This window comes from Esox lucius, chromosome 11 (genome assembly GCF_011004845.1).
Source record: "Esox lucius isolate fEsoLuc1 chromosome 11, fEsoLuc1.pri, whole genome shotgun sequence".
Lineage (NCBI taxonomy): Eukaryota > Metazoa > Chordata > Actinopteri > Esociformes > Esocidae > Esox > Esox lucius.
In genome coordinates this window covers 44,552,515-44,565,497 of record NC_047579.1, presented here as the reverse complement: position 1 = coordinate 44,565,497, position 12,983 = coordinate 44,552,515, and the positions used below count along the sequence as shown (strand labels likewise).

At 42.8% G+C, this 12,983-nt stretch overlaps 1 protein-coding gene across 4 annotated transcripts in view; it reads left to right on the top strand.

The window, feature by feature from the left end:
- axin1 (axin 1) overlaps positions 1-12,948 on the top strand; it is a 47,881-nt gene extending 34,933 nt beyond the window's left edge. For 3 of the 4 annotated variants that reach the window (XM_020051249.2, XM_010874608.3, XM_010874607.3), the window contains 6 exons: positions 4,675-5,231; positions 5,347-5,502; positions 5,662-5,913; positions 6,278-6,370; positions 9,551-9,700; positions 10,143-12,948. In XM_020051249.2, the coding sequence (XP_019906808.2) occupies positions 4,675-5,231; positions 5,347-5,502; positions 5,662-5,913; positions 6,278-6,370; positions 9,551-9,700; positions 10,143-10,269 (1,335 nt within the window). In that variant the 3' untranslated portion in view covers positions 10,270-12,948. The remainder of the gene's footprint in view (positions 1-4,674; positions 5,232-5,346; positions 5,503-5,661; positions 5,914-6,277; positions 6,371-9,550; positions 9,701-10,142) is intronic. The other variant, XM_010874609.3, reaches the window with a different exon arrangement.
- The last annotated feature ends 35 nt before the right edge of the window (positions 12,949-12,983 follow it).

Sequence of the window (12,983 nt, the reverse complement as noted above, 5' to 3'; positions counted from 1 at the left end):
TGACTTCACCACTGCATCAGAAAGTAGAGACCAACTTCCTTTTTAAGAAACAAGAAAAGAAACAGGGTTGATTTAGTTCATTCGAAAACATACCATATGACATTTATTAATAATGAATAGGAGTCTACCCCTGGGCTATCAGGGATCTACCATAACTAGTCTGGATGCCTTTACCTCTGGCATTAGCTGTAAGATGTGCAGCCTGGGCCACTGCGGTGTGTGCACTGTGATGACTTCGTTTGAAGTCAGTTGGATCGTGAAGAAACGCAGGAGGCTGTTCAGTACACAGAGCCAGGCGCTGAGTCTTACGGCGGGCAATTTATGTAGTTTGGCCCCTGTGTAGGAGATGCCATCGTCACGGAACAATACTTTTCCCTTTTATTTACAACAGAAGGTGGGCACAGGAGTGGTGTCTATTTCTCGGTCTTAAAGAGACACTGTGGGGTCCCACGCACAACATATTCATACGGCCTTGACTTTGCTGCTAGCGAAATGGCTGTGGAACGCCCTGGGCGATGCAAATTTGCCAGCAGCGCCCGGGGCGTGGGAAGGCATCGTCAGGAGGGATTTTCTGGTGTCTTTGCTTTCTAGCAATTTTCTCAGGCTGCTCAGGCACCTGCAAGGCTGGGATTGTCAGGAGTGATTGCCCCCCCCACATGAGATGTCTGACTTCCTGGTCGAAAGATCTTTATGATGTAAATGGTCGGTAATTTAAGTGAAGGAGCAGTGTTGGTAGGAAAGGAAAAAAACGTTGGGACATACCTTGGACTCCAGCTTTCCCGAGTGGTTGTTAGATGAGACCAGGAGGTGGATATATTACATTGAAAAACTCAGACCATGTTCGGTTCATGAGAACTAGTATTACAAGTACTTGCTCAAATCGCAATTTTCACGTGACATGATTGATCACTTCGCCTACTCTTAACGGTTAAATGTTTCATGATATTTTAAATGAGTCATGACGGTTGTGATAATTCCTGGATGAATTGCTGGCAAGATTTTCCAACTCAAATGAAACATGAGAAATCATTCTTTGATTTCCAACACATGGCTTTACCAATTTATGGATGTATTCATGGAACATTACGCTCAAATTATAAAAAAAAACTAAGTGGTTTAATAAATCAAGAATGGCACAGGAACTACTGACTTACTGCTCTTTTGTAATTATCAAGACTCGTGCTCATAAAAAGTCTGGTCAACTTGACTGAATTGGAACCTAACAGCATGTGGCAACTGCAACTTCATTGAGTCCTCATGAAGTGGAAAACAAGGCCCAACGTTAAGTAGCTTTTTCCCCATGTCACACCAAATATGTAATTAGTTAGCAATGAAAAAGAAATATACTGAACTAGGTTTTGAAGATTAGCACTAACGGCCTACAATTCAGCTCTGCCGAACGGCAGATCCTGTTTGTTGAATAGTTAGGTGGAGAGACCTACAGCTCTAACAATTTGGCTCAGTCTGGCTAATAAAATAATCCATTATCTACCTTGCTCCTGTTTTTTTGGGAAACCTAATAAAGATACATTGCTATAGGCTGTAGGCAATTGGAAAACAACACTGCTCTATATATACAGGCACGTTGACTGAAGAGGCTTTAATGCATATCTTTTATTGTTACTCATACGAGGAGTAAATGTCTATTCTCAGCATTTAAAAAAATTTGTGTTCAGTATTTCTTTTACCTTTATTTCACCAGCAACGTTGACCGAGAAAGCGTTCTCATATACAGCAACAATCTGTAAAAAATTAGATTTACCCGCCTTGCTCAGGAACACAATGATAGATCTTTCACATTCGAGGTTTCTATCATCGAACAAGATTTGACACTCATAACCAATTTTCTACTCGGAGACTATACAGAAATGGATTTTAATTCTCTGACTAACAACTTGATCACACTCAATTTGGCCTGTGTTCAATGTTTATAGTTTGGAGAGCTCACATCCATTTTGGGCCTAATCACTCAGTAGTGTTGGGGAGGTCACATCCATTCTAGGCCTATTCACTCAGTAGTGTTGGAGAGGTCACATCTGTTCTGGGCCTATTCACTCAGTTGTGTTGGAGAGCTCACATCCATTCTAGACCCATTCACTCAGTAGTGTTGGAGAGGTCACATCTGTTCTGGGCCTATTCACTCAGTTGTGTTGGAGAGCTCACATCCATTCTAGACCCATTCACTCAGTAGTGTTGGAGAGCTCACATCCATTCTAGACCTATTCATTCAGTAGTGTTGGAGAGGTCACATCCGTTCTAGGCCTGTTCACTCAGCAGTGTTGGAGAGGTCACCTCCATTCTAGGTCTGTTCAATCAGTAGTGTTGGAGAGGTCACCTCCATTCTAGGTCTATTCAATCAGTAATGTTGGAGAGGTCGCATCCATTTTAGGCCTATTCACTCAGTAGTGTTGGAGAGGTCACATCCGTTCTAGGCATATTCACTCAGTAGTGTCTAAAAGGAACCAGTCAATATTGTACTACAGCCTGTGGTATTCTGATTTGGTTGACTGATTAAATCATTTGTCTTCATCTTTCAGCTCTAAATAATACAGAACATTCTAGATCAATGCAATGGTGCCACTGAGAAATAAATAACTTATAGGCATTTTTCTCTTTGCTTTTCCAAGCTCTGAATATTGGTCCACCTAATGTATTATTCAGATGTTCAATAGCAGCAGCGTAACCCACTTCCCTGAGGTAACGGAGAGACTCAGCAAATCACTTTCATTTGTAGATGCTTTCCAAATGGGACGGGCTGAGCAGGTCTGGATCTGGCCTTTCTGTGGCACAAACGTGATAATGGAGACTGCAAGGCAATGTTCTGCACAGCTGCTCAAAGAGACCAAGACGGGCAAACCAGTACCCACACACACCAGCCAGACTCTGGTTCTCAGCTCCCACCCAGGAATCCACTACGTGGTGTGAGCATCAACGCTTTTGCCTCAAACCGCACACTGTTGTTCTGCCGGTTATTCCCATGTTGAAATGGCCGTGAAGGTGTCGGAAGGGTGTGGCATTGAGGAGCCATGGGGATCCTGTTGGCCGAACCGGGGGAACCCAGCCCAAAATCTATTCACCATAAGCAGTTTATTACTCATCGCGTTTTACTGGGGGCAGTGAGTGTAAATTTAGTGAACAGAAACATATTGGCGTATCGAAGCTTGGCTTTATTGGTAAAGAAAACGATCAGACCTCTTAGCTCACGCTGGTTCAGTGTAACTGATGCACATTACCTCATTACAGCCTTGAGGCAATAACTTTACAGTATACATGTTCATAAGGCTTGCATGGCACCGCACTCTCCATTGAATACAGGCAGTTGGTGTCAACCCTTCAACTAAATGGCTTCTTTAATGCCACCCTGCCCTGCTGTTGGGAGCTGTGGATAATACGTGCAAAGGTTGTTTTATGCCTGCATCTCCGTTAACGTTGTCATTTACGTAGCTTCCAGATGAGCTTTCTTCTTGCCCTGTCATCAATTTTAGAGGGACGTCCTGGTCACTGCAGTATCTTTGTGGTGTATTGTCTCCATTACAATGATGTCCCACGATGTACTGCCTTTATAAAGCGCTTCTATCCTTCTCCAGACCTGTACCTTTCAGTCGTAAGATCCTGTAGATTTTTTGTTAGCTCATTCTAGACCATGACTCTCTCTTGCAGTATGGAAACAGGAAACCTTTGGGGTAATCCTTCAGGAACAACTGATTTACAGAATCACTTCAATGTATGTCAGGGGACAGCAAATTGCCATTGTAAATTATTTTGTATGTGATTGGTTTAAACACATTTACAACCACCGTTAAAGTGTGTAGTCTTTTGAGATTAAGTCTTTTGATATACAGTACCGTTCAGAAGTTTGAACTCACCCATTTAGGTCAGTTCTTTAGTCAAATGTTAATTTCATTGATAGAGCCCTGCAGTTTTGGTTATTGTTTGAGGAAATAAACAATGTTGATTTGTTTCTGACCATTTTCATATGTTCTGTGTTGGTTGATAAGATTGAGTTGGAATTAACTGATTGGGCAAAGATTTTCTAACTGAATTAGTGAATCATTAGTTATTCATGTCAGAGCTTTTTTTATAATGACAATGTTACATTTGTTTTTGTGATTCTGAATCAGTAACATGCACTATAGTTGAAAGCTGCCGGACAGACTGTGCATTCAGTCAGACTGTAAGATCAATGTAGGCGTATTTGCTATTTATTGCAACAGTTGTTGTAACAAAACTTTGTGGAAAATTACATTATTGTCATTAGGACAAAAAAGTTAGTGTGAATGGAAATCTGTTGGATGGAAACCTAGCTACAAAAGAAGGGAAAAAAATCCAATACTGCAGAGCAGTGAGAACGCCGCAAGAGCTAAAATGTTATTGAGAAAAGGTGCCATCTGCTGGTGGTTGACAGATTTAGAACAAATTGCACTGATCTCTGCCTTTCGAAGTGATTAGCAGTTGATGTTTGCGATTTTGGAGCGCCCTTTCTTTTTTGAGGAAATGGCCAATATTTTAGATTTTTCACAATGTGTGCAGCGCAAGTAAATGCATAATTGGTCTTTTTATTCGCTATTGTGTAGATTTGATATCTGTGTCAGCGTGCTGCGTTGCCCTTGAGTTTGGTAGTAGCCAGTACAACTGTCAGTTTGTCTTATCGTCGTTTCTCTTTTGTTCTGAAAGGAGGAGGAGGGTGACAATGCAGACATCTCCACGGCCACTTCCTTGTCCAGTCACAGACCACCCACCGGCGGCGTGCCACAGCACTACAACAACCCACGCTACTGTGACATCAGCTACAACGGCCTGGCGCTGCGTCTCGACGCCCACGAGGAGAACCCCGAGAGCATCCTGGACGACCATGTCCGGCGTGTCATGAAGACACCTGGCTGCCAGTCCCCCGGTACTGGCCGCCATTCCCCCAAATCCCGCTCCCCCGACGGACTCCCTTCAGGCGGCAAGGTGCTCGGACCCGGGGTGCCACCGCCCACGGGCCCAGGCAAGTACCCGGCACGGCTGGGCCCCAAAGGGGAGGCTTCCAGCCACCAGTACCATCACAAACACGTGCATCACCTCCACCACCCGGCCGGAGGGAAGCCTAAAGAGCAGGTGGAGTCTGAGGCCGCCGTGAGGGTTCAGGGTAACTTCCTCTGGGGGATGGAGCTACACCACTACGGGCCTAAGTCTCACAGCTATGCTGATGGCATGGGCCCCAGCCCTGTGGATCTCATGGGATGCAGGTACACACAGTGCCGTGCGGCCTCGGCATGTCTCTGTTTTCAGATGTGCATTTCTGTTTTCTTATAGAAGTATTTCGCTTGTCTTTAACATTGTTCATTTGTCATCCAACTGTAGCAAAGGAGGCATGCCGTCGAAGCGGACGTTTAAGAAGGGTGAGGAGGTGCGGAACGCTGAGGCGCCTGCGCCTCCAGAGGATGTGGAGAGGAATCAGAAGATCCTCCAGTGGATGATGGAGGGAGAGGCGGTCCGGCACAAGAAGAGCCCCTATGGGTTAGTTGCAGGCTGTGGTTAACTTCTGGCTGCTATTCCCACTTTGGGACCAGTTACATATTACCACAGTTGGCTTGGTCATTTTAATTAGATGGCCAAAAATACCTATGGTGGCATGTGTTCACTTGGCTTAACTAGTGTTTACTGTTTGTCCTTCAGGAGCACCACGGGGACCAAGAAGACGCAGTTGAGCCATGAGTTATCGCGGCCCAGCTCGGTGGAGCGTCCCGGGGCAGTGCATCCATGGGTCAGCGCCCAACTGCGGAACAATGTTCAGCCCTCGCACCCTTTTATCCAGGACCCTACCATGCCCCCAAATCCAGCTCCGAATCCCCTCACCCAGTTGGAGGAGGCTCGGAGGAGACTAGAGGAGGAGAAGAAGAAGTCGGTGACCTTAATGACCAAGCAGAGGTGAGTTGGCTTTACGCGGGGAGGGAAGAGACGTGTTTCTGTCAAGGCGTGGTTCTTTGTCGTGTCCATCCATCCATCGTGCTGTGTTGGTGATGGTGGCAGCCATGTGATTTAACCACCGTACTCATCATTTTGATGGTAAAGCCGCAAATGTTGTGTCCAATGTTTCGATGTCGGAGACCGTGGGCACTCCAGGTGAGGTGAATCATGGCACATGAATACTTTTTCCATTGATCCAACCCCTTTTTATTGATTTTTTATAATCATTGCCTGAATCCTGGTGTGTGTTCCGTTGTTTGTTTCCCGGTCGGTACGGCTCTGCGGCCGGTCTGTGTCTAACTCCCAGGGTTGTTGGCTCCTTCAGGTATGTGATGGAGGTGATCCATCGGGGGCGCACCCCCGTCAGGCCCGCCTTGTTCCCACCACTCGGCGTGGCGCCCACCGTCTCAGAGTCAGAGTACGTCCAGTTTGGTTTACCCAAGTAGTCTTTACCACCCACTTCGGCTCCCATCCCAACCCCATGCCACATCCCATAGATCACCTCTGCACCCAGAGCCCCACCCCATTACTCCCATGTCTGTCCCGGCAGCATATGGACCAGACCGTTGTCTGTATCTGCACTAGACTACATAGAGACTATTAGAGGCAGATTTCTCCCAAACAGATTATTATTTAAACATTGCCATGGATTCCCGTTACATTTAGAAATGTATGTCATACATTAATACATTTTGAAATGCACAAGAAATAAATTGTACATGGGACATTGCCAAACGGTGTTCAGATATGAATTCGGTATGGGTTCTAATCAATCAATCAATCAAATGTATTTATAAAGCCCTTTTTACAACAGCAGTTGTCACAAAGTGCTTTACAGAGACACCCGGCCTTAAACCCCAAGGAGCAAACAACAATAGTGTTGGATTTCAGTGGCTAGGAAAAACTCCCTAAGAAGGCCACATTTTAGGAAGAAACCTAGAGAGGACCCAGGCTCAGAGGGGTGACCAGTCCTCTCTTGGCTGTGCCGGGTGAGATATTAAGAGTCCAATTGGAATAATGAACACATTTCTCTGTGCTAAATCCAGAGTCTATTTGATTCTAGACTAGGTCAAAAGTATGAACAGGTGGACAAGGACAGGGACAGCAACGGGCCCCCCAAAAAAGGGACTCCGCAGGTGTGGACCAGGACCTCATCTCCTCCTAAAATTTAAAACTGGAGGAGACTGAGAAAAGTTAGAAAGTGCATTCCTCATATCCCCCAGCACAATAATATAGCAGCGTAACACCTTGGAACTGAGGCAGGGGGGTCCGGCAACACTTTGGCCCTACCCGGGGGAGGCCCCGGACAGGGCCCAACAGGCAGGAAATCAATCCACCCACGTTGATCCTCTGATTATTGGCACTGATACTCATACGCCCTGTCTTCTAGCCACAGTATCCTATACAACAGCATGTCTTTGTAGTTTTGTTTAAGAAGATGAATCTATATTCTCCTGATGTGCTGGTGTATGGATTTGCATATGAATCATCACCTCGTCAGCTTGGTGCTACAAAAGAGCGCCCTAGACTGCCACCCGAGAGACGTATCATTCCAAACGGTTGGGACTAAAATAAACATCCTTTCCGCTGGAGAGAGATGGGTGGGATTGATCTGAGGACAGGAAGGGGGGTGTCAGGAGATGGCAGCTGGGGAGAGCTGTGCTACACCGTAGGTTGCGTGGGGTGAGAGCACAGAGCACAGCATTGATGTCCTCTGTCTAAGCTGCAGCCTGTTTGATGTGGCCAGGCCTCTTCCTCAGGTGGCCAGTTTAGTGATGCAGGCGGACGATGTAGTGATGTAGAGCCACACTAAAAAAGCAGATGAAAGCCTTAGTGTCTTGGCATCGCCGCCAGGGCCTCCTCTGTCACCCAGCCTATCACTGAGCCTCCTCACCTCACACCATTAAGTCAAACAGGCCTGGGGCGTGGATATTTGGCATGCGTCTTGAACACTACTGTTCCTACTGTAGTTGCTGGCACCCTGGCGGTGTTCTTCCATGACAGCCGTTCAGCACTCTCCCATGCTGATGGACCTTTTCATTTGCAGGAAAAGCACTACCTGCTTCTTGTGTCGGTCGACACAGGCTATGCGTTTTGATGGCTTTGTAAATATATATCGGAAAATGTTTGTCATCAATGTTTGCCTATATTGGGCCCTAAAACAAATGGTAGATTGAATTGAGGCAAATATGTCGAAACGTCACATTGTCCTGACTAAATGTACACTGTTGTCAAAATACAGAGGAAGGGAGCGCCTACAAGAAACACATACCTTATTTGAAGTGAATCTAACATCCCTTAAATAATATTTAATCCCTTGAAAATTAATGGAGGAGTAACGCCAGGAACCACGCTTGTGTTTTGCCACTAGGTTGTATGGGGATCATGACTCAGACTTTTTCAGTCCATTGCGGAATTTCTCCATAAAGTCTAAGCCAAAATATCATGTGAGACAAACATTTGTATCTGCCACTTTAAGGGCATGAGGTTACTGTGGTAATGAAGACAACAGAAATTTTGTCTGGGGGAATTTCTTAGCTTCAATCTGGCCAGCTGTAGTCACAATTTGTTTATTGTCAAAGATTACTTATCTTGTCCACTATGACAACAAACAGATTCTGTATCTTTTGCATATGTTGGATTGAGAGGTTTGTCTTTATTGTAGAACAATATCTATTTTAAAGTGATAATTCACCCAAAGGACAAAGTGGTAAATTGTTTCTAAATGCTGCCAAAAATGCTAAAATGCAAGCATTTCGAAACCGGGGTGTGAAAATAAACCAACGCATGGGTTCCTGCCAAACCTAGTCAGAAATAGTCTTCTGCCAGGGTAACGACACTATTGTGCCATTTTGTTGTTTGGGTCAACTATCCCTTTAAACGTTGGAGATATTTAAGACCTTTCATTATGAACTTGGCTTCCTTTCTAGCTAAGTTTGCTATGTCCTGCCTCCTCTGCCACTTTATTTTGGAGAAACTAGCACTCTAGGGCTTGTTTCGAGCACCAACTCCTTCACTAAAAGTTCTCATTACTGTTTGACCAAATCATAAAACTTGGAAAAAATCATAAATACTTTATTTGTTTTTGAAGGTCATACTGAGACAACCAATTTAAAATGTAACTCAAAAAGCCCAGTAAGCCAAAAAGCCAATATGATTGCAGACTTTTAGAGGATACACAATTCTGTAAAGTCACAATTTGAAAGTGGCATATTGAGTATTCTTTGTCAACTAGCAAAATCATAACTCATTGTCTATGTGTCAAACATATTTCGCATATTGTTTTCTCTGCTTTTTTCCAATCTGTGGCCCCCTGGTTAACTACGCTTAGCCACCTGAACAGTCATTGGCTACACTGTGTTTCTGATTATTGACACAGTGTAAATGTTAAGTTTTTAAAGAGGGAAACTGAGGGAGCTGAAAGAGCCTGTTATTTTCTTGCATCCAATTCTAGAAGAGGGCAGTATTCCTTGAGATGACAGAATTTTTCTTTCTAATTTGGCAAATGATTTGACCTTATGCTGAGGTCATCTGACACAAAAGATGAAAGTCTTAATAAAACCCATTTAAGGAGCCTCTTGCTTGTGTTCGTTTGTAGACATAAAACCACAAAGAAGCCTGCATGTGAGAACATCACAGTGGCCTACTACTTCTGTGGGGAGCCCATCCCATACAGGACGTCGGTCAAAGGTCGCATTGTCACGCTCGGCCAGTTTAAGGAGCTGCTGACTAAGAAAGGAAGCTACAGGTGAGGTTTTACTCATTACATTGTATCCTATTAAAGATGCATTCTGGGATTTTTGGCTAGTGTTGGTAGAAGTGGCGGTGTCAACACAAAAAGGTTGTGTACAGTGTATGTGCCCATTGACAACAAAACCACTCACTTTCAAACCTGGAATTTCATGGCTAACGAAAGTATGACAGTGGTTGCACTTAAATTACACACACAAAAACCACATACAGTGAAGTGGTCTGACCACTTTAAGAATGCACTATATTACACATCTCTCCCAAAAGTAAACAGATTCTTTCTTGATTCCAAAGGTCCTGGAAAGAATCTTTAAATTATGATTGAAGTTCCTGTGTTTTAAGTTGTGTGTAAAATGATTAATCACATGTCAAAGTAAAGATTTTCGTGGACAATAATTAAAGCCTTTACAATGACCTTTCAACCTGTTCTCAATCCGTAGGTATTATTTCAAGAAGGTAAGTGATGAGTTTGACTGTGGGGTGGTGTTTGAAGAGGTACGCGAAGATGATGCGATCTTGCCGATTTTCGAGGAGAAGATCATTGGGAAAGTGGAAAAGATTGATTGATATATGGAGGGAAGAGACTTCTTCAAAAAGTCCGCCGGCATCAGTGTGCTAGGTGGATGAGCTGTTCGGTTGAGTGAAAGTGTTTGGAGTGAGGAGTGGCAGGGGAGAAAAGGCACAGCGCAAGTCGAGATACAGGAGGGATCGGATGAGAGGAGGAAAAGGAGAATGCACAATGGTCACTGTGGGAGAGACACTAATGACTACAAGGCTTTTTTGTGGTCCTTTTGTATCTGTTCATTGCCACTGCATTGTGGAGAAAGAGTACGAAAGCATTGGACTGAAAAAAGGAAAGACATTCTGTCCTTGTCTTTCTAACTCTGCGTGTAATATAATGTAGCATTGTTAAAGTTTGATTAGAAGAAAGTACTATGAATCTGCTTACTAAAGCTGCATATTATTTTTGATATGATGTATCAGAAGGTATCCTTTGTAATCTAACAACGCTTGTAATTTTTATATGTACCGGTACCAGATGTGTACAGATTGTCTGTTTAAACCATAACGATAAAGATTTATATTATCTATTTAAATATTTAAAAAGCTGTTGTTTTAATCCTTTTAAATCTGTGGCTCTGTTAAATTTGACTAGAACCAAGTGTTTTGATGGGGCTGTTTTTTTTGTTTTGTTTAGTATTGTAGAGCTGCTATGCGAATTTCAACAGCACCATGTTCTACAATTATAAGTGCTTTTAAAATTAACATCAACCTTATCAGTGACGGTAAGTTGTACTGCACTTATCACTGTTATGCGTCAATTGAAATTGAGCAAAAGGAAAAGTTATCACTTCTTAACACAGTGTTACCTGGTGCTATTGCCACAAAGCAGTGCACAGTTCAAGATTTGCCCATTCACCCACTAGATTTAAATAAGACTGGATGTGTTTTGGTTGGATCGAGTGTGTGAGTACGAAAATAACTGTCCGCCCCTTTGGGCCAACAGGACTCAGAAACACTGTCTTACTCGATTCTTCCTTATGGTTTTTAGTTTTTTTTTCCATTTAAAAAAGGGACACCCGAGCAACAGCGCGGTTTGCCATGTTCTGAATTCTGAGCTCTTAACTTTCTGAAAGAAAGTATACCTGTATCTGAAGACTTCTGTCTACTTACTGTAAATCAGTCCCCACTATGATCAATAAGGTTTTGATTTTGCTACAGTAATGTATTTATTGTAGCAGACCAGCGCAGGAAGCAAATGAACAACCAGTTTTGTACATGCTACTTACAGTAAAAGTTCTGATTATATTTAGAGTCCATAGCTTTTGTATACAATTATGATCCGATATCTATACAAGTTTCCTGATTCATAGGGTTCATACATATGGGCGTTCTGTGAAAAGAAGAGGGTTGTTATGTGGAAGTGTATCTAATTGCTGAGTTCAGTTGAGTATTGATCATCAAATCGCTTTGTGCACATGCATGCAGAAAGACTCCTGACCCTGTTGGTATATTCTGGTCTCTGAAGGCCACTGGATGATGAAACGACATGAGTATGTTTACATCTATGTATCACATGTTGAACAATGACTTGTAGCCTTTTGTAGCTTAATATAGCTAAATTTGGTGCCTGGCTGAAATGAATTGTCAATAGAAATAGCATGGAATGATCTTTTATAGGTCACAATACACCAAAGACAACAGTAGAAGTTAGTTGAAACAGGTTTTGTCATCTCCGTTATTTTCTTTTTTTTAAGACCCTAGTTCACATGGGTACACTTCCTCATTTTATCATTTTTGTTATCCAAAATCTTGTGTTAAAGTGGAATTGTCTTTCACAGAATGTGCTGGAGTCAGTGGAATGTGCTAACCATTATGTTTGTGACGAGGATGGTAAGGACATTTAGAGACGATGAGGACCTTTTTAATCAGAGTGCTGTATTGTTGAGTGTTGCTCTGTATGAACACCACACAAGGAACATCTCTTTTTTCTGAGATGCCATTTTTGTATTTATTTAGATATTTAAAAAAACAACAACTGTAAAGTAAACGTATCTATTGCGCCTGTTAAATATTTAATAACCATATTTTGTTATGTTTTTGTAACAAGAGTTATTTACTCCATTATCTTTGACAATATTGGTACTCAACCATCATCTGTGACACAATACAATGTATAGGTTGGCTCTGTTGTGATGTTCAGATGGAGGACAGCAGGTGTAATGATTCTTACTGTGAATGCCCCAAAGCGAACGCCCCCCCGCTTAAGATCTATGAAATGTATATAACAGAAATCACAGAGTGCCTTTATTTCCATCCTCCCATGACATGCTCTTACTGGAGCCTACCTTTACATTTGTACTGAGAGTCCATCAATTTGTATTGATGTTGGGTTGAAGTGTTTCACATTACACTTTGGATAAGTCTTTTATTTGTAAATATGTAACATGTTATGTGTCATCTACCAGCAATTCAATTAGGATATTCAGTACCCTGGACCTGTTTCTTTGTGCTGCGTTGTGCGGTTATCATTTAAAGGTACTTGGGACAATGAATACATGTAATAAACCCGAACCTTGTATTGTAATTGTTTTGTTTCTTTAAAGGGGCTATTTGAATGATTTTTACTACTAGCATAAAGGACCAAAAGATATTTGCAGGGAATGTTTTAAGCTGTTTCAAGTATTTTTACAGAATTGTTCCAAGTGCCTTCGATATTCCCCATTGAAACCTTCTCACCAGACCATCCATCAGTTTGCTTTGAATCTTCATACACACTT